The sequence below is a fragment of the Rhinolophus sinicus genome, chromosome 16 (genome assembly GCF_057876585.1).
Source record: "Rhinolophus sinicus isolate RSI-liver-muscle chromosome 16, RSI-T2T, whole genome shotgun sequence".
Taxonomy (NCBI): Eukaryota; Metazoa; Chordata; class Mammalia; order Chiroptera; family Rhinolophidae; genus Rhinolophus; species Rhinolophus sinicus.
The window spans coordinates 104,084,091-104,111,954 of record NC_142516.1 but is presented as its reverse complement, the minus strand read 5'-3'; the positions used below and the strand labels follow the sequence as shown (position 1 = coordinate 104,111,954).

Sequence of the window (27,864 nt, the reverse complement as noted above, 5' to 3'; positions counted from 1 at the left end):
GAATTTTAAAAAATAGTGTCTTCCTTTATGTGGATTATACCTTAAGATATGAAGAATCAATTTACTCTTTGGTTTTATTACATGGGAAAAACAACACACAGGCCTTTAGTCAAACAACTTTGTGATATTTATATTCCATTGCACAGATATGGGTTATACAAATTAGTAACACAAGTTATTTCTTAAATTTCAAACATTTTCTAAAGTATTATTACAGCAGATACCTAGGATATTAAAAACACTGAGGTGGAAACCATACTCTAAATAGTTAAATATGACACTGAAAATACTGCACATTTTAATTAGAGGAAAATTAAAATGTGTGCTCAAATGCTCTAAACAACTAAGAAGCAGGGCAACTAACAACTACAAATAAGTCACTGTGGTCCATTTTTACGTGTGAATATATATGATTACTCTTTAGATAACCACACCTCTTGGAAATGCATAATCAAAACATAAAAATCTCTACTCCTAAGATCTATGGTGAAGTGTACTATTATCTATGACTTTGTACAACTACTAATGCAAAGATAAAAGACACCACACTTGGAAAGAAGAAAAGATTTTTTAAAGGAAATGGTTTTAATTGCATTAATGAGATGAAAAGATAGTGAAGCCCTGTTTGCTACTTACATGAAAGAAGATTTTTAAAAATAATCACTGCACAATATAAAGGGTGGGGTTATGCTGTGATATTAAATTTTTCTCCATGTTTTTCTTAACTGTTCAAGAACAAATTACAGTTTCCACGGCAAATTTGTTTTCAAAATGCCGAATTGTAACACAATCGCTGACTTCACGTTTCTGAATACCTGTTTGGGAAGGAAAAGATTTTAAATTTTTGGTTCTTTAGCAATAAATATTCACATTAATCCTCACAGTTATTATTTAGAAATATGAAAATATTTTACTCTATATTCTATGAACTTCTATAGTTTGATTTTTTTTACCATTGGAGAGAATAATTTTCCTCCTTTCTGAACTATCTTAACAGATCTTAGTAACAATAATGCTGTATATACAAACTTAAGATCTTAAAGGCATTAGGAATATTCTATATCTTGACTGTGGTGGTTGATGATTTGTTGCAACTCTGAACTGCACACTAAAAACAGCAAATTTTATTGTAAGTCTGACTTCTAAAAAATTATGAACAATTAAGATAATTTAAAAATGTAAGCAGCAGTTTTCAGGCGACTCATCAGCCCGAGGAAAAGAACAGTATTATTAAAAGTGCTACCAAAGCCAGGAGAGCATTTCACTGGGTGCCACAATTCCAAAGAAATCACCCCATAGTGTATTTGAGTGGCACTTCTTCCTTTCCCACAGCTCTTTCACATGTACTTTCATTTTATTTTTATAACGATCATGAAAGGAAATGGGGAGATACTGTCATCCTCATTGTTCAGGTGAGAAAACAGAGGTTAAGAGATTTGGCAAAGCTATATTAGTTGTGTCAACGCCCTTAATTCCTCAGCCAAATTCCTCTGTAATTAACCTGACTATGATTATCTTCAACGAGATCCAAAAGGCAAACAATCTGCTTGGAATCCAGATCCCTGAGCATACACATGAAGAGCTCCTCTAGAGACCCTCTGCATAAGAAGAACCCTGGCAGCACGGCCGTACCAAAGTGGTAGGATAGAAAGTTGGACTGGGTGATTACGTGGAAAGTAAGCTACGTAACAGCATGTCAAGGCAATGACGTTTCACATTCACATATTCTGTCTGTCTAGAAAGAGTGGCTTTAGGATTACGAAATCTAGAAATTCAGAAATCTAGAAATATTATGTAGTGACACAACAATAGTTTTATTTTGTCACTCATCACAAGCATACTGGTAACAATGACTAGCCTATACCTAAATCTAGTTTAACAAAATGAAGTGAAATAACAAACTTTTCTGCCAGCACTTTCCCATTAAAAAGTATTACCTCGAATGGTTTCTCTGCGTTGCAGTTTGTAAGTTTCCTTGTCATGGCACAGTCGATAAATAAAGAAACCCAAGTGATCGACATTTTCGATACGATCAGTGATAACCATGTGTTCGTGAATCAGGTATGACTGGGGCAAATAGGTTCCAGCCTACATTTGGAAAGGAATATATTACATGAGCAGCTCAAAAAATACACTGAACAGACGAAGAAAACAGACAAAATTCTCAGAGATTATAGTTGGAACAGATGTTAGCAAACTACTGTTTTTATAAAGTTTTCCTGGAAACCATTCATGTCTATTTGTTTACATGCTGTCTATGACATCAGCATCGAATAGTTGTAACACAGATCTTATTTCTTGAAAGCCTCCTATATATTCTCTGGCCCTTTAGGAAAACTGAAGTATAATTTAACAAATTATATTTTAATTTCAAAATTAGGGAAAAGCAAACAAACATGAGTCTTAGTGCCTCTCTAAAACTCTTAGCTGTACTTCTAGTATAATGGGCTCCTATAGGGCTAGTTTCTCTACAGAGAATTCTAAGATGCTGTAACAGAATCATTAGTAAGAAATATTTGAAAATTTTATACCTTTATGTTAATAAGTAACTCCAGGAGGTTTCTGGGTGGCATAACTATGGAAGTGTTCAGAGGAATCACATAGCACTTATCCAGGTTAAGATCTAAATAGGCTGTGAGTTTCTGGGAAGAAAAAGATACATTTTCGTTAGATTGATATTTATAACACAGGCAGCAACTGGATTTTTAAGCATAATTTGTACCGTTAAAAGGGTTGGCTTTAGAATGTGTAAATCACTTGCATTTCAGCAAATCAAGAATTTGGTGGGATAAGAATGAAATAATAATGGAAAAAAAATTACTGCTACTAAGAGTAAAATTCTTATCAGGGGTTTCTTTCTATAATAACTGATAATCAACTATTAAAATTAACTGTAAATAACCTATTATCTAATTAAGAGATTCAGTTAGTTTCCTCACTTATAAATGCTAGTGCTCTCTAAGGCATCCATTCATTATATGGAAAATTAACTTCTCTCCTGTGCATCTAGAATAGTACCATGTTTCCCCAAAAATAAGACCTAGCCGGACAATCAGCTCTAATGCGTCTTTTGGAGCAAAAATTAACATGAGACCTGGTCTTATTTTACTATAAGACTCGGTGTTATATAATATAAGACCAGGTCTTATATCAATTTTTGCTCCAAAAGACGCATTAGAGCTGACTGTCCGGCTAGGTCTTATTTTCGGGGAAACACGGTACTAGTTCATACCATCCTTAGTGAAGTGAAATAACAGTCAATTAAATGATTGTAAGTGTTCTTACAGTTCAGATGAGAAACCCTGATTGAGAAAGACTGTCTACAGGATGGTTTTGAGGATTAGAAGTTAAATCAAACCACATAAATACTTAGATTTTAAGAGCTCAGTAAGTGTTAGCTATTATTATATTTACTATTTGCTCTGGGCAAGGTTTATTACCTTGAAGTAAGTAATAAACCTTACTTCAAGGTTTATTTTTCAAACTGGCTTGCTTATAAACATGTATCAGGTATGAAATGTTTGCAAGGGTAACTTCAGTAATATGTCTGAATGTTCAGAATGGCAAACTTCTATACAGATGTAAATGTCTATAGTTAACATGGGAACTTCTGAATCTCCGAATCCTGGTTTGAAAAAAAAAAAAACATTCTTGGGACAGAAATTATTGGGGGAAACTAAAGGTCAACTAAAGATTAAATAATACTATATTATCACATTAATTTTCCTAGATGTGAAAATAATATGGTTAGGTAGAGAAGAAGTCCTCATTCTTAAGAGACAACATCTTAAGTATCTAGGAGTCAAGTGTCAAATGTGAGAAAAAAGAGATGAAGAAAGTATAAAATTTTGGAACCAGTGGAGGATTTGGGGTATTCACTGTATTTTCACTTCGTCTTTTTTGTATTGCATAACCATTTTCAACAGCTGGGGGAAAATGTAGAATGAGAACTTAGAAAAGATAGATTATAAAATAATGCAGAACTGAAATTACGAATTTCTGAAAATGCTACATAGAAATGGAAACACAAATCATCTCTTATCTAAGAAAATGGGGGGCGCAGAAGAAATAATAGCAATTTACCAGCGAAGGAGGGGGAGCCATAAAAAGTGGGCTTTCGGATAGACAAAGCAAAGAGAAGGAAGAAAGGTTACAGTGGGAGAAGGTCAGGTTCAGAGGGTCTGTTTCAGATGTTGAGAGTTTATCTTGGAGGACAGAAGAAACCCAGGTCCGTGTTTTTAAAGTAAAAAGTAAACTCTACATAGAATAAATGAGCAAGTACTGAAACTAAAACTACAGAAAATGTAAATCAAACACTTGCATCCTTTGACGGCGAGGGACACGCGGCTCACCTTGTTAAAGTCATGAACAATGTTGGCAGGGTCGCTATCTGCAAACTCCGGGACAGGCACACTGATGAACTCAACTTCATCTTCCTCATAGATCTTAATGTTTTCCTCAATCGTCTGGTACTGAGCAGCAGGGGCATCTGCAGAAGGCTCACTTAAGATGACATCATCTTTGATGTATTTTATCCCACAGTAGTACACGTCATCCGGCTATGGACAATTTAAACACCATTTCAGCAATTTAGTGGGAGACAGGTTGTTAAAGGGAAGCATTACTTACGCTGCCACTTCTATCCAAATAGCATTTTGCTTGCAATCTTTTACTTTTAGATGATAAGTCAGACAGTTTAATTACAGAGTGAACACAATCTTTAAGATCAGGTTTTGAAGTATTGTTAAAAAATGGCTTCAGAAGGAGAAAAGCAGCTGATTTCCCCTTTACTTTTTGTGGTCCACAAAAACAGGATATAAAAGCAATTATCCGTCTGGTGACAAGTAAATTTGAAAAAACACACAGGCCTATTTCTACCTGTAGGCATTATTTTTACAAAAGAATACATTCAGAAATACATGTTTTATTCTGAAAAAACATACTTTTTAAAACTTTTGATATGATTCACTGATTTTTCTCTTATTAGTCAAAAGAGATAATTTTTCTGAAATTTACACAGGCACATAGGTCTGACTTTTCCTTAAAATATATCACAATTAAGTGGAAAATACCACTTTACAGCAAATCAGTATAAAGATTATATAAAAAATGTATACATATATAATAAACACCAGGAATATATAACAAAACATTAAGACAAATACTATCTCTGGACAATGAAATTGCAAATGATTTTTCCTTCATCAAATATATTTCTTGTAAACAATTGTATTAAACAAAGATGAGTCATATTTCATCAATGTCTATTAACATGCCATCATCTTGAAAAACAGCAAATGAGCATGAAATTTATACATCCTCTAGAGAAGATTTCAAAATTAATTTAATAAAATCTATTTGTCAACACTTTCTCAAATTTTAAATTAAAATATTTGACATAGTCATTAAAGCTAATTTCCCAAGATTTCTTAAAAAAACACTAAACCTACTGAATTATTGCCCAGAAAAAAACAGAGAAGATAATCAGTCAGAGGAAAAATCCTTGTCTTAACCCACTAGGATTACTATACTTTAAGTTATAAACAACTTGGTCTTACGTCACTTCAGCATTACTGCTGAGGTCACACAATTCTTTAGAGAAACTAATGACTACGTAAGAGGCAGAGAGAAGCAGTGCCAGTGCGCTCCTCTGTTCAAATGGCTGTCTAAAAGGCTCAGCAAACTTAGGTTCAGGAGACTTTCCTACTCAGCTTTAAAACAGGACCACCACTGGCTAATGGCCACAGACAAAAGTAAAGGCTTAAGGGCAAGTTAGGGCGAATTTTCTAATACACATGAAGGAAAGGAAAAAAAAAGTCCTTTGCATTTTCCCACTTACTTGAAGTGCAAAATATTTGTACAGGTATGCTCCTCCTAGAATGACACCTGCAAGCATAAATGCCAGTCCAAAGAACATGCACCAACACCAGGCTCTTCTCTGGCCAACTGGTACCACTTCATCTGGGTCCTAAGATATGAAACACACTGATGGTCAATATCACATCTCCAGTCAGAATTACAGAAAGGATAGGGTTAAAAGAAACATTGAAGGTTGTTGTTTTATTAGCGAAGATATAAAGACTAAAGGAGTCAGGTCTCTAATCAAAATCAACCCTGAAACGATTCAAGTGGTGGTGCCTGGACTCATCAAAATACCTCTTAAGACACCAGTCCCTTGGGAGAGTTCTGCCTTGTTCTAACTCAACGTCACACCTGCTACCCGTATCTCTAGAGCAATAACATACTCCATAATTTCTATTTTCCCAACACAACATTTGGTGATTAAAGTATCTTCTAACAATTAAAAATTCAGAAAAGGTTACAACACAACTTTGTCATGCAATATTGTGGTGCTGAGCAACTTCAGGGTATGTTAGACTACGTATAAAATTATGTTACCCTGCTGCAGGTAGTTAATATGTCATACCATGTATAAAGCCATTCCTAAAAATACACAAGAAAAAGAAAAAGTAACAGGAAAACAAGAACGAACAGAATAATACAAACCTAATTCTTTAAACAATTATAATCTCAAAAAATTGGACAAACTTATTCAGAAAGAATCCTATAATCCCACTTTTCCACTTGACAAAGTTTTTCATTTTTAAGATAGAATCAGTAGAAACAAAGTCTAGAAAATCTCCAAATAAGATCTTTCTGAGAAAGACTCAATAAGGAAAACTCACAAAGTCAGGAAACATACAACTAGAATACAATCGTTAGAATTTTAATGTTGATCCTCTCAAGGAAATAATTTAACATGAGAACGTCATCCGGAGTCACAATCCTTAGCTAATCCCTTTGTCTTTCTCTATTCTGTCACTTCAGTTATAGCTAATTTCTTATTTGTACCCAGGTTCATGTGCAAAGAGCTAACAAAGGAGATTAGCTGCTGGCGTTACATAATTAGTGGCTCAAGAAATAGTACAGACAGCAAAAGAAAGGCTCCAATGACTTGAAACCATCATAATAAAAAGATGTTCTAGTTTGTAGTATGCATGTACAGCGTCCCAAGTACACAACTCTATCGTTTACTTGGAGAACTCAATATGAGCTGGATTAGGGAGAAAGCAGACTTGACATAGGCCTCCACAGATAAATAGAATATAAATAAATTTAGGAAGAAAAATTGTATAAGCAATGCTGGATATGGTTGAAGCAAGAATTCAATTAGAAAAGAATGAAAGCTAAAGTTATGTTTTCAATTCTAAAATGAGGAATTTTAACTTAATACTACTGGGGAAAATCAAATCCCTTATGTTCCAGCCAACCAAGAACAATTTAAGGCTAGTGCGTGCCTAGGTTGGTTGAGGTTTTCAACATAAAATTTAATGTTGTAGAACAAAGGCCTTTGAATCTAAGGACTAGATCAAACACTGTGAGAATATTATTCTTTGCTGTAGTAGGCAAACGTACTGTATGTAGACTTAAGACAATGAGTGCACTGCAAGGAAGTGGTATGTAACGAGAATAAGCCTAGAGGAATTTATTAAGCCATATAGTAAGAAATCCCATCTGTGAACAGAAAGTTACAAGAATTCCATGGAGTCATAAGGGAACATGAAAATTGAATGATAAAAGTAAAGAGTTTTACTTGAACCCTTGTCTGATCAAAAATAAATATCTGGGAGGATAAGAAATAGTTCCTAACATAACTAATGTTAGAGTGGAGGCAGGGTGGGGGGATGAAAATGACAGATGGAAATACTAATTTCTAAACATTTGGTATCAGCTGTTGAGATAGTCAAATGTGTGTACAACACCCACACTGTTTGGCAAGCTCTCTTTTCTAGTAGCACATAAGTGAATAGCCAAAGAGCATGGGAAGACACTGCGTAAAAGAATATGCAGCCCTCACTGTCAAATTGGTGACAAGTTTCCAGGCCTTTTGAGAGATCATTTTTAACTAAGTCAACAAACAATAATTTCAAGAATGTCTACTATGTTCTAAGCACTGGGTAATATAGCCTCTGTCAAGAAAGAAATCATTCAAATCAACCTAAAAAATACAAGTATACAAAGAAAATATAAATATGACACAACGGGCCCTAACAGGAGAAATGCAGAGAGCACTGAAGAAGGGACGACCGTGTTTGGGGAAGACTTCCCAGGGGTGAAAATACTGGAATGGAATGTTGAAGGACAAACACTCATTCCCCACACTGAAGACCGAATTAAAGGGCATTATATACAGGGCAAAGGAGGAATGAAATCATGAAGCCAGAATGTATGACACCTCCAAGGGCCTCATGTGCTACGGTTGGAGTGCCCAGTATGGTGGGAAGCGATACAAGAGATGAGAATGGAGAGGTAAATGGGGCAGATCAAAAAGCGACTTCGTATACCATGTTACAGAGTTTGAATTCTCATGTTTATTCAAAAATCACATTTTAGGACTATGACAATAATACAAAAAAATTAAATTTCTCAAAGAATTTAATTTATAAAATACTTCACTTATCCAGGGGTTATTTGTTCAGCACCTCAACAATGTGAACCATGGCTGAAGAATCCAAAAATGCAAGTCTTTGAGTTACCAAATTATAGACCCAGAGTCCATATACCGGAGTCGTGTACTTTATAAAAGAGCTATCAGGTATTCTGAAGTTTACCTAATCTCTTTTCTTTTGTGATCATGTTTCCCCGAAAATAAGACCTAGCCGGACCATCAGCTCTAATGCGTCTTTTGGAGCAAAAATATAAGACCTGGTATTATATTATATATTATATTATACCTGGTCTTATAGTAAAATAAGACCGGGTCTTATATTTTTTGCTCCAAAAGACGCATTAGAGCTGATGGTCCGGCTCGGTCTTATTTTGGGGAAAACATGGTATTAAAAAAAGTTTGCTGTAAAACTCTATGCCGTTACCCGGGCAGCTGCCTCATACATCTCCTGTCCACCACATCTCTTGACTACATCGTTTCTCTTGTGCTTGATTTAATCTTTTGCTGCTTTGTACAGTATATGCTATACAGGTTTGTAGTCTAGGAGCAACAGGCTATATCCCATATGGCCTAGGTGTGTGGCAGGCTGTACCATCTAGGTTTGCGTGAGTGCGCTATGATGTTCACACGACGACGACATCGCCTAACATTTCTCAGTACGGATCCCTGTGGGTAAGCAGTGCATGACTGTCCTGGTAGCTCCCAGTCAAGCTTGACACTTCGTTGGTACTCAATGAATACCTGAGGAGTGAATGAAATTTACATCTTTCTAAAAAAGCTTGGTTGTTTATTTTTTTAATGACGCACAAACGTTACATCAGCAGCCAGCATGAGATGGGTGGTGGCAACATAAGAAGAATTCATGATGTACCCCAGACTGTAGCTATTAGCAGAGAACAGCAGCCCTGTTTAACATTTATTAAGGGTCTATTATTTGCAATGTACTGTGCTAGGTCCTATGGGAAATGCAAATGTGATTAAGACATGGCTGATATCTTAAGCAATTTACAGCCAAAATTAACATTCTGCATGGAGAATAAATGACACACTATATTATAATCTGAGTCATGGGGGAGAGATTCAAGTATATTCAAGACAAAAGTTTTAAATCTAAGCAATTTGTTAAAAGTGTATTTTAAATGATTATATTTTAACACCTGAAAAGAGTACGCTTAAAGGAAAAAGCCACATATACAAAAGTTAAGAAAAACCCCATAACCATTTCAGAATATATAAAAAATGCATTTGGAAAAATTCCAACATTGTATTAGAGATCCTAGCAAGTACACAAATGACGAGAACACAAACAGGTATAAAGATGAATTCTTACATTGTCCCCATCCATCTCATTATCATGCGGGCTGCTGTTACTTTTATGAGTCATTAAAAAAATAATAACCAATTTTTTGAAAAAGATCTAAATTTCATTCACTCATCAAGAGTTGGAGAAGGGATGATCAAAGAGGCATGAGGAAACTTTAGGGTGGAAATGTTTCATATCTGGATTGTGGTGAATGTATGACTTCATATAATTAGCACAAATTCAACCAAATTGTACACCTGTCAATTTTATTGCATGTAAATTATATTTCAATATGGGGAGTGAAGGAAAAACCAATTGAGTTCCTACGTATCAGGCAATAAAAGTCTAATAATATCAAGTGCTGGGGAAAGTGTGGAACAAGACTTTCATACAGTCGACAGGAGTTGGTACAATTGCTTTGGACAACAATTTGCCAGTATCTAATAAAATTAAAGATATATATATCTTATGATCCAGCAATTCCATTCCTACTAGGGCTATAACCCTTGACTTTTGTACACATACATAAAGGAATAGGTCTAATAATGATTACTGCAGAATTGTCAACAAGGAAAAAAAAAAGGAGAGTGTACACGTGGTTTGCCATGTCTGCATGCACTGGGCTGCAACCCTTTCTTTTTCCCAAATAAATATTTTGGTGACAGAACACCTAGTTGCTATTATTTTTCAGTCAACATTTTGGGGTCATCTGGGATTCCAGAGAACCCCGACAGCTTCAGAGCAGACAGGCAACCAGGTGCTGGCACCCCACACAGAGCCACTCTGACTTACTGCTTGCTCTCTGATTCAGCTCAGTCTTCTCTTAGAATCGAATTTCTGCTTTTTACATTTTAAAGCTCTCAGGAGTTTATTTGGGAAATTTTTAGGTTTTGTGGGTTTTTTCGCTGTTGTTAAAAAGGCCTTGCTTGTTTGTCCATTGTCTGTGATTACTTGACTTGGCACGTCAGCTTGATTTCTTTGGAAACAGGTTGTCCTTTGAGACAGAGCTGGCTTTCACCTAAAGATCCCTTTGGGAACAAAGGTCATTTCTACTGAAATTAGTCAGCTTGGCCCAGCGTTAGGCTGCACCGCCTCAATGAGAGGATCACCACTCAGTACTCAGCTCAGCCTACAAGGGGACTCTGAAGCTCGTTATTTTCCTAGAACTGGCTTTTAACCTTTGGCCGGTCCTCTGTGATCAGACTGTTCTAGAGTGAGGCTGGCTGGTATCTGACCTGTAGGTTGCTTGAGTTGTAAATAGTCTTGGGCCCTATTGCGCTAGAGAGAAGTCTCTGAAAAATGGGATCTCAGTTATGTAAATATTTTAAGAACTTCCCTCCTCCACCAGGGACCCCAGCTGAGTATAGGGTTAAAAGCTTCAGGCAATTTTCATGTGCATATTTAACTAACTGGATAGATCTGACTAAAAGTAATTCAGTCAGTGGCCACTCTAGGGAACTTTGGAGATCCCCAAACTTCATTTCCTTAAAACCGAATTGGACAACAATAGCTCTAAAATTGGTAAAACTGAGTAGAATGCCTATTTTGAAGCTTCCAAATGAGACCAAGAATCGGGAAGTTGCCTCTTTGTGAAATAAAGTCATAAAATTAACAGGATACTGAAAATTTAAAGAGGAAACGGTGCCCGACGCCACGTGTTCTCCCTCTGCAGCATGGTCTTGCCTTCCCCGTCCACTCCACTGTCTCAGGCTCCATCTCTGGGTGCAGCCTGTCCTTTTGTGGAGACTTTGCCTCAGGCTTCTTCCCCAGTTCTTTTGCCTCAAGCCCCATCTTAGAGGCTGTCTTGCCTTCCACTACAACCTTCCTTGCCTTCGGTTCCGGTTCCACTTTCCCTTGAATCCTCTTGTTTTTTCTTCCTCTAAGTTAGCACTTTCCCATTTAAAATTAAACCCTCTGGGGATCCTAACAGACCCCAACTTTCACAAGCCTCCTGGATTAAAGCTGAGTTAGGAGACTTTGTATAGGCATTCCGTAAGGTAACAGGATCTTCCAAGTTTGCTGAAGAATTTGCTATTATTATTCAGGCTTATCAGCCTGGGTTTTCTGATTTGTATCAGCTAATTCGGTTAGGTGGTGAAGGCAGTCCTAACACTGGATCAGAACTGGCCGATGGGAAAATCCCAAAGGGAACTTAGAAAAAGCAAACCTCCAATTTGGGGGAAGAAGCTAGAGAACTTGCTCGACAACTCCTTCAAACTTTTCCATTATTACCAAGAGCCAGGACACTAGAAAAAGGGCTGCCCTAAATTTAAGCGCTTCTAATGCTCTCAGCCTTCTAATCAAACTTCTAACCAACTTTCTCAAGGTCCTCCCTAATGACAGGGCTCCAAGGAACTATCAAGGCTTTGTCCAGTCCTTTCTCTTAACTGGCTTGCAGAAATCTCTCTTCAAATTGATAAGGAAACTATTTCTATTCCTATTCTTGACACTGGTGCTATACTCTTGGTGCTCAACCCCACTGTCATAAAACAGTCCCTGCCTCAGAGTAATAAAACAGTTCAAATACTGGGGATTTCAAATAAACCTTAACAGGTTAATATCTCTGAACTTATTCCTTTTTGGTTACACCCTTTAAGAGATACACATCATTTTCTCCTTAGTTCGTCTGCCCCTTCCTATTTATTGGGCCGAGATTTCCTTGAGAAGTATCATTTTGGAATATCCTTTTCCCCGAAAGGGGGAAATGTTAGAATTTGACGGTAATTGTCAGAATGGCCAATCAAGTGAATTAAATCGTTTCTCAACATCTTTTATTTGTTCTGTTTTTGACAGTACAGTAGCCAAATCTAAGAGCACTGACCAACTGTCCCCATTGTACCAACTACCACCTTGTTCATGGGCAAAATCTTCGACTAATATTGTCAGAATCCACAGTGCACCTCATATTAAGATTCAAACTGATCCTTCAAAACCTCTTCTCAGAATTAATTTTCTATAAGGGGACTTCAAGGTACAAAGCCCATAATAGATTATATATAACTCAAGGCCTTATTATTCCTTGAGTCCTTGCACTAGTCCCTGTAACACTCCTATTTTACCTGTGAGAAAGCCAAAGGGACAAAGGTGGAAGTTTGTCTGGGACATCCAAGCAATAAACATAGTTATCCCTAGACACCCTGTTCCTGACCCTCGTGCTGCGGGCATCTATCCCAAGTGGAAGGAGATTCTTCACTGTAACTCATTTATGTAGTGCATTCCTTAGCATCCCAGTTGATGAAACTATCCAATACCTTTTTGCTTTCACCTGGGATAGAAAATAATTTACCCCAACAGTAAAGCCTCAGGGTTTTACTGAAAGTCCTTATTTCTCATAAATTCTGAAGACTGATTTGGATGATATAATTTCCCTTCAAGGTTCCACCTTGTGGCAGTATATGGATGAATTTACTTCTTTTTCTTCTTCTCAGGTCTCCTCACAGGACGATAACATCATCTGTTAGAACTTTCGTCCTTAAAGAGACGTAAGGTCTCTAAAGAAAAATTCATTTGTCCAAACTCAGGTTTGATACATGGGACACCTGATAGCAACAAACAAGCTATACACCTGGATCCAGACAGGCTTCACGGATCCTAAGTTTCCCAAGGCCAACAACTAAGTGTCAATTGTGAAATTTTCTTGGGCTAGTAGCTATTGCCGAAATTGGATCCCAAACCCCTCTCTTATGGCAAAACCTGTGTATGTCTTACCAAAGAATTAAAAGTCCTGACCCAATTTTATGGGGAGAATAGGACAACAAGCCTTGAAAGCTTTAAAGGAGTTTAATAAACCCACCTGCTCTTGGGTATCCTAATTATCAGATTCCCTTTTTCCTTTTTGTGCATGAAAAGAAAGGGAATACCCTTGGAGTACTCTCAAAAACATGGGGACCGCCATAGACCCCTAAAATACTGTAGTCAGCAACTGGACATGTGGTTTGGGGATACCGCCCTTTCCTTAGAGCCATTGCTGCTACTGATCTACCTCTTCATTAAGACCACAGAGGTAAGTAACTGTTATGGGGTCCCCTCTAACCATCTTCGTATCTCATACAGAAGCTCTCATCATACCTGGCATCTTTCAGTCACCTTACTTCCTATAAATCCTTGTCAACCGCTTCTCACATAACTCTTTCATGTTGTAATCACCTCAATCCATCTGCTCTCCTCCCTTGAGACTGATCTCGCCTCATAGCTGCTTGACACTGCGCATCACCGCCTGACTCCTTGTGACGATCTGCAGAAGACGTTACTGGGTAAAGCGGATTTCTCTTGGTTCACAGATGGTTCACCCTTAAAGAATGAAAGTGTCCTGCATGTATTGCCTGTTAACCCTGGACAGAAGCTGTTCCCGATCCATGCACTTTCCCTGTGATGTGAGGGATGACATCCTTCCCGACACTGAGGGACAAAAAGGCTGCTGAAGTTGGAACACCTGACTGTTGATCAGTGAGGCTGTCAGAGAAAGATCTCTATCAAAAAGGGGGAATGATAAAGACTAACTGGAACTTGAAACAAACATAATCAGTCGGGAGGATCTCTAGGAGGAGTTAAGGCTTATTAAGGAAGTTCTCGAGCTCTATGTAAGCGTGAGAACCCTGTACACGAGAACCCTACAGGAAGAACTATGTTTACAATAAAGCTCTATGGTTCTAACTACCCCTTTCCTTAACTTCCTTTTCCCTTCTATAAATAACCCTCCATTTTGGCATGCCAGCCAGAGTGTACGTGTGGCTGCCATGCCCGCATGTACTAGGTTGCAATCCTTTCTTTTTACCAAATAAATATTATGGCGATGGAGGAAAAAAAAAGAAAAAAAAAACTGGAAATAAGCTAAAAATCCATCAAGTGAAAATTAAAGTATTACAGGCTCATATAACCAGCACTGCTGAAATCAACCAGCACTGTTGATTTTGAGATAAATCTCAGAAACATAATGCTGAACCAAAAAAAAAAGGGGGGGAGAGCAAGTTGGACCATACATAGTGTATGTATGATACCTAAGACTTTAAAAACATAAAATGTGGTATTACCAACCCTTTTTTTAATGCTTGGATTAATTCTTAATTAAAGAAGAACAAATATCAACAAGAAAAAGGAAAATTACTCATGAACAATAGCTTCTTCACTGGGGTATATAACTTTACCTGGCCTAATTTAAAACAAGTCACAGAGACATTTCCTCCCTATGTACTGCAATAAAACTGGTGCACCTTAAATTACGCCGGTGAGGTAAAAGATCTCCCAAAGGTGCTGTCCAATTATCATCTCATTAATCTTCCTAAGACCTAAGTTTTTACCCCAGTTTATAAATGAAGACACTAAAGCACACACTGGCCTATAATCACCACTCAACAGCAGGTATAGAAAGACACGGTTTTCGAAAGGATTCTCACTCTCACACTGTACTAGCTTCTGATTCAAATAAATCTTATCATATGATAAAGTAATTACTTAATTAGATCTTAAGCAAAATGAAGGATAACTTTTGTTCTGGTACTTCAATTAGTTAAGAATTAGGTCACCTCAATCAGTTCCTAAAAAGCTTCAGTAAATGTGCTTCAATTATAAACTTAATTCAGACAAAATGCAAGAGTTTTTACATAATTTTTATTCTGTTCCCATACTAACAAATCACTTCACATCATCAGGCACTTCTATTTAAGCTTTCTTTATAGAATGAATGAAGAGACATTTTTGCCAAAGTTCTCATATATTCTAGTTCGCATTATTATAGCAAAAGCAAACAACACTTTAGGAACCAGAATACTAAAGAGAAAAATATGTTTAAAAATTCTACTACCAAAAAAAGAAAAAAAGAAAAACAATGCAATGAAAACACTTTAAATACAAAAATGAGGCAAATATATAAAAAAATCAATGTAATTTATTCAACTCAGAGTAGCATAAACTACTGAACCTCCAGAAGTAGCTTTAGTTGTTTAGAAACGTACATTTTAAAACATGTTTGATTAGATGGATAAATATGGGGATGCATAGGCAGCTGCCCATAGATTTGTCGTTTGGCTTGTATACTGTTTCCCAAACTGTAGAATTACCATGTTTCCCCGAAGATAAGACCTAGCCCGACAATGAGCTAAAATGCATCTTTTGGAGCAAAGATTACTATGAGACCCGGTCTTATTTTTTAATAGTAAAATAAAAATTAATGAGACCCGGTCTTTTTTAATAGTAAAATAAAAATTAATGAGACCCGGTCTTATTTTTTAATAGTAAAATAAAAATTAATATGAGACCCGGTCTTAGTTTACTATTAAAAAATAAGACCAGGTCTCATACTAATTTTTGCTCCAAAAGATGCATTTCAGTTGATTGTCGGGCTAGGTCTTATTTTCGGGGAAACATAGTAGCTGCCAACAGTTTAAAAATCTAATGATTCAAATTTTTAAAAATGGATTTCTGATTAATGTTCTTGTTTTTCAACTCCTTTCTCATCATTTTTCTCCCCAGTTGAAGACCAAACATACCAAGTTCTTTTCTACATCATACGGTTTTAAACCTTGATCTTCATTTCCAGCTATGACTAGATATGCTTCCCTTGGAGAACCTAATTTTATAAAACAACCAGTCTAAATCACTTCCCCATATAAAGGATTTTGAATTATGGGTTTTAGAGATCCATTTCAGATTAATACGGTAAATAAAGCACCTTCATTTTTTAAATGACAGAACAGGCATTCTTTTACAAAGAACAAATCCAAACAGTTGGCATCAGCAAACCAAAAATGGTGGCTGAGGAGCAGGGACTGGACAAGCCCAGAGAAAACCCTGGTCCAAGGGCTACAGAAATCAAAGAGCTGTTCAAGACAAATCCCAGTTCTCAGAACAGGTAACAGTGAGGATGACAGAAGGCTACTTACGTTATAACAACATCTACGTGACGTTCTAGAAAAGGCAATCTATAAGAACAGAAAACAGGAACAGAGTGGGAGACAAGAATGACTACAGAGTGGTATGAAGGAATGTTGTGGCATGAAGGAATGTTTTGGGGTGAAGGAATGTTTCGGTATGAAGGAATGCTTTGGAGTGAAGAAAACATACTGTGTCTTGACTGTGGTAATTACATGACTATACACATTTGTCAACATTATCAGAACTGTATACCTAAAAAGGCCAAATTTTTCAGCATTCAATATTCTAGCAAACTCAAATTCCTCTCTTTTCCCAACTTCTGAGCAGGAAGGACAGGATTTGTTTTCTAAGACCCCAATTAAATGATACAAAAGAAGCTGAAAAAAATATATAAACCTATTAAGGAGAAGATAAGCAGATAAGAAATGTCAAAATTTTGGAGAATGGGAAACAGTTAGATAAGTGGTATTTTAACTTCTCCATTTCAATTATCTCACCATAAATGTGGATTATCATAGGGCTGTTGTGGAGATTAAATGAGGAAATATATGTGAGGCATTTAAATCACTGTTTGGTACACAGTAAGCAGAAAGTACTCAATAAATGATAGGTATTATTACTCCCATCACCAGCTGACTTGGCTGGGAAAGGTAAGCTGAAATAAATATCTGCTGAGGTTGAAACCAACAAAAAGTAATCTACAGCAGAATACTGAAAAGGCCAATTGGAAAGCCTTACTGGAGAGGAAAATGAAAGCACTTGCTATTCCAATAAGAATTTTAACATAAACAAAACCATGGTTATCATTTATAATTCATTTTAAAAATTTCCAAAATGCTTCCTAACTATATTCTTGGAACCACAAAATTATGTCAGAGGCTGATTATCATTCACTTCTCATTGGTACATGTTCTGTTCACCTGACTTCTACATTAGCTTTCTTTCCCCAGTACAGAAGCATCAAAAAAAACAAACAAAAACACCCATGATCTAATGATCTATATTCATTATTAATAGCACTGATTACCAAATGTTGTATCTGACATACCAAAAGGAAGCAGCTTTCCAAGTGATTTGCCTTACATGGATAATAAAGTTAATGCATTAATCTGCACTTGGGATAGGGGGAAGTTTAAAAAATGAGAACTCTAACATTACAATGTCTGCAAAACAGATTTCTCATTAACCTCCTTTACTGTTAAAAAAATCCTACCATATACATACAGCAATACAGGAACAAAATTAAAATTTAAAGTCATTGCATAACAATCTATTTTGAGAAATCTATGAAATCTGAACCAAATTGGCATTATATAAACTTAGCACAGGCCTAGGTTTTAAAAAAATAGGTCAGAAGAAGAAAAAATCAGGCTGTAAATGCTTTTAGTGCTAGATCTTAACTTAATTGCTTTTACATCATTAGGTACAAGCAGAGTAACTGGTGCAAAGCAGAATAATAATACATGAATATATACCTTAAAAATGTATTTTCTACATATTTTTAAAAAATTCATATTGGTGAGATTTAAAAGTAATGGGTAGTCAAAAGTCCAGACTAGCAATAACAGGCAGATGTTTATAAACAGCATTACATATAAATGTTACTGATTGTTAATAATAGCCTTTACCAAGAATAAACTGGTCAAGAGATTTCTTCTGCCACTGGCTGAATCATGAGACACATTGTTCCTAATAAGAATATCAACTGTCTTCCTGGAAATTTTAAGTATGATAGTAATGTTTTAATCTAATTCATTATAAAAATTAAGTGTCAAAATTAGAGTAAAAAAGTAAACCTGTTCTGCACTAATTTTTTGTATAAATCTTGAATCTTAATGTTTTTCAACAAGATAATTACATTCATATTCAAGTATGAGTAATTCAATTTAAAATGCAGAAATTTTGGTAAGAAAATTCCAAGTATATTCTTCTGAAAGCATAAAATAATTTAAATGTAGAAATTTTCTGTCCAAGTTTAGAATTTTTAAAGTTACATAAAATGACTACTAGAAAAATAATTCCAGTTCTTGAGATGAGGAATATCTGTCTCTATATAGTGAACATGTAAAAAGTGCTTTGAACCCTATGCCTAGCACTAAATGCATGTATGATACTCAGTCATTTGATCTTGCTCCCTTATTATATCACTCTCCTATCTCTTGGATCTGGGGGTATTGTTTTCTTGTGAAAGGAGATACAGACATTTAAGTAGGTTGTGATTAATTTTGTTTACATAATTGGTTGGTCTCTCTCAGCTACACTAGGTGCTTCTTGAAGGGGCTCTTAGAAATTTAAAACTTCCTCATATAGTGTCTGGTCATGCAGTAGGTGCGCACTCTGAACATATGATCAGATGAGTTCTCAGAAAGAAAAGACCCCCCCCTATGGAAGGACTATGAAAAGTCACTTAGTCCAACACATCATTTTACAGATAAATATAAGGAAACCCAGAGAAGGTTAGTAAAATTATGTGTGTATTATCACAAAAATGCCTGAATATCACCTGACTCCATGTGCTACTTAGGGAAGGAAAATCATGCAACTATTAGGTCAACCACCTGACTAAATAATAGCTATGGCAAATGAACTGTGGTAATAAGTAAAGTGATACCATGTCACAACTGGTAATACTCATATACAATCAGAAACAACATGGCCTGAGTTTCTACAGAATTCTATCATACTGGGTTTACTTCAATTGAGCCACACTTATAATAAGCACTAGGTGTTAGATTTTCTTTTTATTTTTCATCAAATTACAAAGGATAGTAAAAAAAAGTATTAAATGCGTTATGTATCTTTCTAGGCGTCCTGTCTGACCTTAAACGAGTGCTAATAATAATGCAGATGGTTTCATTATCTGTTATTAATTATCATTAAGTCCATTTTAATGTTAAAGGAAATATTCTAATACACCTTTAAAAAGCTATCAAGATAGCTGAGTTGAAAGTCCTATTATTGATTTCCAGTTAAACATTTATCTTTTACTTCCTCCTGAAAGCTCTAGAGAGTAAAAGGATAAACAAATAAATAAATCTTAAGCCAAAGAATAAAAATGAATGACAATTGATAAACTATGCCAAAAATTTTAAAAGCCAAAAGCATAAGGAAAAAAATCTTGAGCTAACAGAGAGAAAAAAATAAAACAAAACTGGTCATGCACAAAGACCAGGAATCAGAATGGCATCAGACCAGAAGGTAATGGAGCACTGCCATTAAAATGGTGGAAAAAAATTACTGCTACCTAGAATTTTATATCCAGATAAATTACTAATTAAATGTGAGAACACAGTAACATCATCAGACAATGTAAGGTTTAAAAAACAAAACTGATTTCACTTTTTCTCAGATTCATAAAATTGCAGATCCAAAATGGGATGGAGGCAAAGGGAATTCAATTCCACGATAGTAATTACTCTCAGGACATCTGTATAGCAACACGCCTACAGTGCAACTAGTCTGGATGTAAGACTAAAGAATGTAAAGTAGAAGAACATCACTAGGAAAATAGGAAAACGTGATAAGCTATCTGGTAAGTATGTACATACAGAAAGGCAATTATACTGCTGTCAGAGAATCTGAGGATAAATTAGCAATAAATATACAGAAAATTAAGCAACCCTTCCTCTCAGCCCAAGAAGCAATTATCAAATAACAAAAAGGTTTTGCATGAGAAAGAAAGCAGAATAGTTATACAATACTACTCAGATGTAAATAATGTTTATGTCAATTATAAAAGCATGGAATATCAATTTAACCAGAAATTACTAAAACTAAACCAAGAGAACAGATTATGTGTGTGATATGTAAAAACATATAGAAAAGGCTGTATTTTCATATTAGGAAGCCAATAGGTAATACACAAAATTACAAAAACAAACAAACAAAAAAAAAACAGGAATAAACAAAAACTAAAACAATGAAACAGCAGTATAAACAAGTATTTAGAATAGTTCACAAAGGACATCTGCAAAGCTAAATCTAAGCAAAAAGGAAAACACCACAGATGCCACATTTGGTCTCACATCACGTAACTTTCATGAATGCCAAACTGACAGAGTTGTAATAGCAGTAGTAGTAATAATAGCAGCTAGTATCTATTGAGTCTTACTTTGTTGCAGGCATTATGACAAACTTCTTACGGATTATCATATTCCCCATTTTGCTGGAGCAACTGAGACAGAGAGTTGAAGTAACTTACCCAAAGTACCACAGTAAGTGGTGGTGGCAGGATTTAAACTGAATTACGACAGCCTTCAGTTCTCAGTAACTAGACAGCACTGTTTCCTGAACTGTACCCTTGTATTAAGGGGACTGGGGCAAAAAAGGAAAAAATGTTCTTTTGACTTTTCCCCCCAAATCACTTAAAAATATAAAAATCATTCTTAGCTCATGGGCCATATAAACGCAGGCAGCAGGCCGTATTTGGACACATGGACCATTAATTTGCCAGCACTGCTCTTCACTAGAAAGGAGACCGTAAAACAGTGGTCCATGTCAGGCCTTCAGTGCCTTTGCCTAAAATTCTTGTATGAATTGTTAATATTTAAAAATCAGATTTCAGATAAAAACCCTGATTCTAGCATGCCTTCGAATATTAGAGGATCGAGCAACACTGGACCCATTTTTGCAAAAAATAAAAATGAAGAACAGTCTAACTTGTTCAACATGCAAAAAACCAAGCTTCACTAATTCATCTGCTTGGACCAAGGAGGCACTGAGTTTGCCCTCTCTGCTTAATATGCCTAGCACTGCCCTAGCTAAAACTGATGGGCTTGGGACTTTTTTTTCCCTAGCATTAAAATGAAAGCAAGGAAAAAATGAATCGAAAGAGAAAGCTACAAAATGAAAGGTAAAAACTGACAGTATATATACAGCAGAAGAGAAATGCTAGAGAGATTGACTAACAAAATAAATTTTAAGAAATGCAGATATAGACTGACTAGCTCTTAAAATCATTTTTCCCAGCAAAGATGTGTCTTCTTTTGGATGTTGCAATGATCCAAGTGATTTACTTAACAATGCAACTAACCCTTTTGGTTCATATATTAAATAATTATAATCATATTTAAAAAGCAAAGAAAATAATTCAAGATTTAAGCTTTAAATCATTCTGCAAAACAGACTTAAATTTTTAAAAATAATTTTGGCATTAAAAGTTAAACAATCAAACATACAAAAATCCAGCAAAACTATGTCAAAAAGGCCTTTTTAATCTCAAAATCATTAAATATCTAATACCATACTTAGTGTCAATTGCCCAAATAAATTCAAGATATTTAACTTGAAAGTGTTAGCACTTATAAACTGCAAATTTTATTTCAACATTAATTTTTCTCTGGACATATTTATATTAGCTCTAAGTCTGGAAACTTATCAGCATTAAAAGATAAAATATTAAATGAAAAATTAGACTAGCTCTCTATCATAAAAACTAGAGTAATTTTCTCATTTCTATAACTCAGGATTGAAAATACTTCTGCTTAAAAATATTCCTGCTTTTTCCCCTAAATGGTAGAATTATAGAAATACTTCATGAAAGTTTTCACCTCTAATCAAAGAGCTTAAAAATCTTTAATTGTTTAAAATAATTTTATTAATTTAATTGCTGCTAACACTTAAAAAGTAGGATTGTACTGTAGATTTCCTTAAAGCCACAAAGAATATGTATCATAAATACTCATTAAAGGAGATAATCACAATTAAATGATTTTTTAAATGTTCTTTGAGTCATACCTGTAACATAATTTTCAATTTGCAGCCATCTACCCTGTAAAAGACTCTCATTGTGCAAAGAACATGAGAACCAAGAAATAACCCTACACATAATGTAAGCTTCTTGAAATGTAGCTCCAGTGTTACTATTTTCTACATCATACAGACAAAAAACACCTCATTCAGAAATTCAAAATTGTTAAATCCTTTATTTAACAGGTAGCAGTTGTGGCCTGAAGAAGTTCTTCAATGGCAAAGTACTCAACTTCTTCAGTCTGAGCGCTAATAAAAAGTTCCAAGTTTACCAAAAAGTTTAAGAGAATAAATCCATCGATGTCGTATTTGAGGAGAAATCTTTTTTCTGGATCTTCCTCTACTGATACAATAACAGACAACACAATCTAAGAAGCTTTAGTTATAATGTGAATTCAGAAAGTATTTCCTTTTGAAAAAAGAAAATGCCTTTTGAACAGATACTCCAGATATTTAAGTTACAAGTATGACAGAAGAGAAATAAAATGCACACAATCACTACTTATTACATTTTTCGGTGTACCTGCAAGTCAAGTCAAGCTTTAGCAATACCTTATGAAAACCTTGTAAGTTAAATTCTAAGTCACCTTTAAAAGACCTGTAGTATGTGTTCCAAGAGATATTTCTGATTAAAAAAATACTTCTATTCACTTAAACCTCTCTCTTATATGGCAGAGCTGAATTCCATTAACGTCTTACAAACTTCTGACTTTGCCAAGGATAATATACTTGTTTGTCTAGTCCGGAAAAAAAATATGTTTAAGATGACACCGGGAATACCCCAGGCAGGTAACCTGTCCTCCAATTGTACAATATGCAAACTGTCCACTCTCTGCAGCAACAGCGGCAGCATCTCCCGGGGCAGTGTGTACACAGGAGGTCCTGCCAAGTCACTTGGTATGAACAGGGCAATTAATTTATCTCCCAGTACTAAACCCTCACCTCAGATATCAATACTCTCATAGAGAACCAAAATGTAATGACCATAAAGTTTTTACTGGCCAATGTTTACAAATACTAGGTAATGACCTGCACTTATTCAAGAGAACCAAGCTCGCAATGCCTTCTCTAAAGATCAACACATTTTAGTAGATATCATATGTTTTATGTTCCTCTTTACCTCTGGCCCCACCCCACCAAACAAAACAAAACAAAACAAAACAAAACAAAACAAAACAAACAAAACAAAACAAAACGAAACGAAACAAAAAACAAAAAAAAACCACCACCACCACCAAAAAGTTAAGTTACCAAGCCTTTCTGTCCTGTTAACGCAAACAGGAAATGCCAGGAAGTGTAAATAACTAGGGCCCAAGTAGCCATTTTGGGATGGGTAGCTCAGACCTTACAGGGTTAGTAGTCCTTCACTTTTTCTCACCCTCCCATCTTCTCCCCTGCACAAGCACGTTACTTTATCAGCAAAACGCCTTGCAGAAATACCTATGAAGCAAACTTTATTTAGCTTTTTCGAGGTCAGATATTGGGAAAGGTGTTTCATAATTAGGCATTACACCAAAATGAGCTGCTGACAATTACTATTCTACAGTGAGGTAACCCAAAATGAATATTTGATTTATTACCTAACACCTTTATCCATCTCCTTTCTCCGACCCACTTTAGCTTAATATGAGGAAGGAATGTAACATGCTAAACATGGGAAAGAAGAAAGGGAACATTCTGGTCAGGATGAGGAGGTAGTCATTACTTTTCACCATGAAAACAATTTAATTCCTGTCAAATATAATTACATAATCCTAGCATCTTCATAAGATTTTAAACGTGGAAGAGTTCCTACAGACCATTTGTTCATACCTTTTCATCTTACAGATAAGGAAAACTAAAAACTTAAGCCCAAGATCAAACAGTAACGTAATGACAAAACTGAGACTTCTGACTCAGTACATAAAGTACTTTTTTTGATATTTGCACATATATAACAAACAATTTTGCAAAGTTCAAAGTTATAGACACAAACATAAATGAATTTCCTATAACATAAAATGTGCACAAAACTTAGGTACTACTTACTCTTTGCTGTTTCTATACCTCTAAGAGGTTTGTGCCAATTGGGACCGGTAGAGGAAGGTGAAAATAGTTAAGGGGAAAATGTAAGAAAAGAATTAAAAACAGCAAGCTGGTTGAGATAACATAATCAACAGGCATGGCTGTTTGGATTAATAGCTACTGAAAAGACAAGATTGAAGAATGGGGCAATGGAACTGCTTCCAGAGGGTTCTCACCCTGAAGTGAGAAAAGAGCTCAAGAAATACTAAAGACAAGAGCAGTATAAAAGTACTGGAATTCTTGTTACATAAGCCAGCTGACTGGAGTGATAGAATTCCTGAAGCATGAGGTAGTAGATTCTGCATTTTTAAACCAGAATCCCAGATGATACCAGAGCAGGTGACCCTTAAGAGTATATTTTGAGAAACGCTGGTCTTTAGGATATTGTGGTCTAGGAGGTTTAAAGGCACTAAAAATTTTCGTTTGGGAGTTCTGGTCCATAACCAGCTTTACTTGATTCTCTCAAGCAACCAGGCAAGGAAATGCCCCAGAATCCAGGCAGTCCAACTCCACAGTTACTATACAGTCACCCCAAGGAGCCAGAGAGTATTATGTAATCACTGCCCAAGCTCTAAGATGAAGAGATCAGAAGTTCTTTCACAAACCTCTGTTACGAAGTAGGGTTTTCATTTACCATTAAGTGACGGACTGATTATAAGGTTCTACTCTTAATGTAGAGCAATATTTTGTCATGCACTGAAGAATCTTTGAGCTTATAGCTAGAAAAAGAATTAGTCATTTTGTAGCTACCCTTTCTTCTATGACTGCTGTGTGGTCACAAAGGAGGACTCTGGCCCTCACAGCTTAGTTCCAGTATTTTTCTTTGGATATGGAGATCTGAGGATACAGAAACGGAAAACAAAGCACAGAACTATGAATCATTACTTTTTTACAGCTGCTATGACCACAAATTCAAATACAGTGAAACAGTGAGAAATTCTGAGGATCTGAAAAGAGGGTCACCATTTCAGAAAAGACAGAAATCGTCAAAAGTCAGACTTAAAGTTGCCCAGCAAACTGACTGATTTTTCTGCAGTGTTTCAAATCTTCTTCACTACAGCAGAACAGAGAAAAGCTGTCTGAAGTGACATCACCCCATAGTTTCTCTCTCTATTATGGGAGGGGTCATATTTGTTTATATGATTTTAAAAAGACATATAATAGAATTAAAATCTATCTATATATATGTACTTGAGATTGTGGTGACCGGACACCTGACCATCAAGCTATTTCAGGTACAATGAATATTAGATAAACATTAGAGAGCTAAGATAATAGTTTGCTACTGGAATTATGATCTGTGCATTCCAAACATTTTCTTGTAAGAGCAGGCCTGTTTGCAATGGATTCAGGAAAACAATAAAACAGCCAAACTCTTAATCCTTTTAGGGAATCAATTCACTGTTCCTCTTTCAAGGCAAGGCAGTCATTTAAAAATCAACCCCTGACGGTTGTGTTAACTAGAACACTTCCAAAAATAAGTATAGGCTAACATTTTTACATCAAGATTAACATTATATTCTCAAACATTTTTATAGCATATTAGTAGCCTATTTTTCAGTAGTAATTTTCATTAGACCATATAAAAAATAATGCATATTATTCATATCTGCACACAAATTACTGGCTTTTTTTTAAAAGTTAAAAACGAAGTTTAGCCTACTGATAAACAAGTCTTGAAAAATGCCAACTGAAGTTAGCACAATTTTGGTTCCACTCCTGATTTTACTTAGAGCTAAAACAGGGATTTTGTAAAATAAAAGAGAATTTTATGAAAACAGTTTCTTACGTTCAGTTTCAGTTAGCCTAAGGGGTCCTATAAAGATGCTGATATAATTTAAAAGCCATTGTCGGTTTTACACTAACATCCACATAGTAATTACTGATCTTTACGGGCAACACTTGTTTTAATTATAAAATCGACAGCCAGAACCTACTCTGAGCAGACCGTCACCTTGCTTTCTTTCTCCCCTCACCCTCAAGTCCTTGCTCCTCATCTTCAAACCCCCCATGAAGTTCACTTGCCAATACCGAAGGGCCGTGAAAAAAGGAGGTAAAGAAGAAAATGCTTTTAAAATTAAGAGGCTTACAGTAGCTGGACTTAGTCCAAGTGTTGTTCAGCGTAGAAACGAAAGTAGAAAGCAACAGAGGTTTAGGCTTGCAATGATGTCAGCCATTTTAGGCACATTATTTACACTGGGAGGAAGTGCCAAACTGTTGTTGTTTTTGTTGTTTTGCATGTCGCCGCTGGTTTCCAGAACGAAGCAGCCCAGTCCCCGCCCCACGAACATTACCCCGACTGCAACAAGGACCGTGAACTCAGCACAATTCTTCAATTCTTTTCTCTCCAGGCCTCCCAAGCCCCCGATCCAGCGTTACGCACCGCTTCCTGCACACGCACTTTCTTACAAAGAAGCTGCGGCCGGACAAGAAAGGTGAGCCGCCCGAGAAACAGGAAAAGCTGGGCGCTCTCGGGGACTCGTGCGCCGCACCCGACAGCTGCGCCACTTCGGCGCTTGCAGCCGCACCGGCCCCGCGCAGCGCTCCCGGCCCCGCCAAGCGCCCACACCCCCGAACTCCCCGGCCCTCGGACCTTGCAGTCCACCGCGATGGCGTCAGGGGGGATGATGAGAGCCTCCTCGCTGCTCTTGGGTTCGTCCTTCTTGGCCTCCTTCTGGGCCAGAGCCGAGTTGAACGTCACCTTCACCATGGCGTGGCTTGGGGCGCCCTCGGAGCGCGGCGGCGGACTCGAGGCGCGGGCTGCGGGCTTCTGGCTGCGACTGCAGCCTCCTCGGCCGGGCTCCGGGCACGGCTCGACAGCGGTTAAGGATGACGGGCCGGCTCTGGAGCTGCTGAGGCGGCTACTGCGGCACCGCTCCGGCAGCCTCCCACCTCCGGGCCGAGGGCGGAGACAGCTCGCCTGCCCTCGGGGGCGGGGCCGGAGCTGGGCGGACTGGAGAGGCGGGGGCAGGAGAGCCGGAGGGTCGGAGCCAGGGGCGGACGGACGGGATGGGCGGAGCCTGGCAGTGAGCCAGGCTCTCTCTTGCCCCTGGGTCCCACGCGTGATCCGGCAATGATGGGAGGGGCGCTCGTAGGTGGGGGCCCGGATATTCCAGTTCTGAATTCGCTTCCAGCCAGTTTACCTCCAGGCTCAATGTTGCAGGTTTGTAGCAAAAATCGGGTGAACTTTCCTCGGTTCGCCGCGTACAAACGATTAACCTCTGGCAGCCCCAAGCCGTCCCTTCCTTGCCTGCTGCCCACCCGCACCTCCCCGCGATTCCAAAGGCCGTGAAATGTTTGGCATCCACACCTGCATTTTCTCACTTTGTTGTGGAACCGACTCAGTGGGGCACAGAAATGTTTAGTGGACTCTATCTTTGTGATCTGAATTCTTTATCTTTCCCAGACCTCACCCAAGGGCGTTACCTGA

The 27,864-nt window shown here is 36.9% G+C and overlaps 1 protein-coding gene and 1 long non-coding RNA gene across 2 annotated transcripts; both read right to left on the bottom strand.

Annotated features, from left to right (window-relative positions):
• Positions 1 to 104: 104 nt before the first annotated feature.
• On the bottom strand, positions 105 to 27,487 carry ITM2B (integral membrane protein 2B). The gene is made up of 6 exons (XM_019748053.3): positions 27,028 to 27,487; positions 5,840 to 5,968; positions 4,353 to 4,559; positions 2,532 to 2,642; positions 1,938 to 2,088; positions 105 to 815 (listed from the first exon to the last, which is right to left on the bottom strand). Exons 1-6 carry the CDS (start codon positions 27,142 to 27,144, stop codon positions 730 to 732), a joined length of 801 nt encoding a protein of 266 aa, XP_019603612.1. The 5' UTR covers positions 27,145 to 27,487; the 3' UTR covers positions 105 to 729.
• LOC109456055 (uncharacterized) lies at positions 19,356 to 27,021 on the bottom strand. Its single transcript, XR_002138800.3, has 2 exons — positions 26,525 to 27,021; positions 19,356 to 25,271 (listed from the first exon to the last, which is right to left on the bottom strand). It is a non-coding gene; the product is annotated as an uncharacterized LOC109456055 (long non-coding RNA).
• Positions 27,488 to 27,864: the final 377 nt, after the last annotated feature.

Coding starts and splice junctions, on each gene's coding strand:
- ITM2B (XM_019748053.3), bottom strand. CDS start 27,144: ATGGTGAAGGTGACGTTCAACTCGGCTCTGGCCCAGAAGGAGGCCAAG. Junction 5,969..27,027: donor CCATCGCGGTGGACTGCAAG/GTCCGAGGGCCG, acceptor TTCATATCTTAG/GACCCAGATGAAGTGGTACC. Junction 816..1,937: donor ACGCAGAGAAACCATTCGAG/GTAATACTTTTT, acceptor CTTCCCAAACAG/GTATTCAGAAACGTGAAGTC.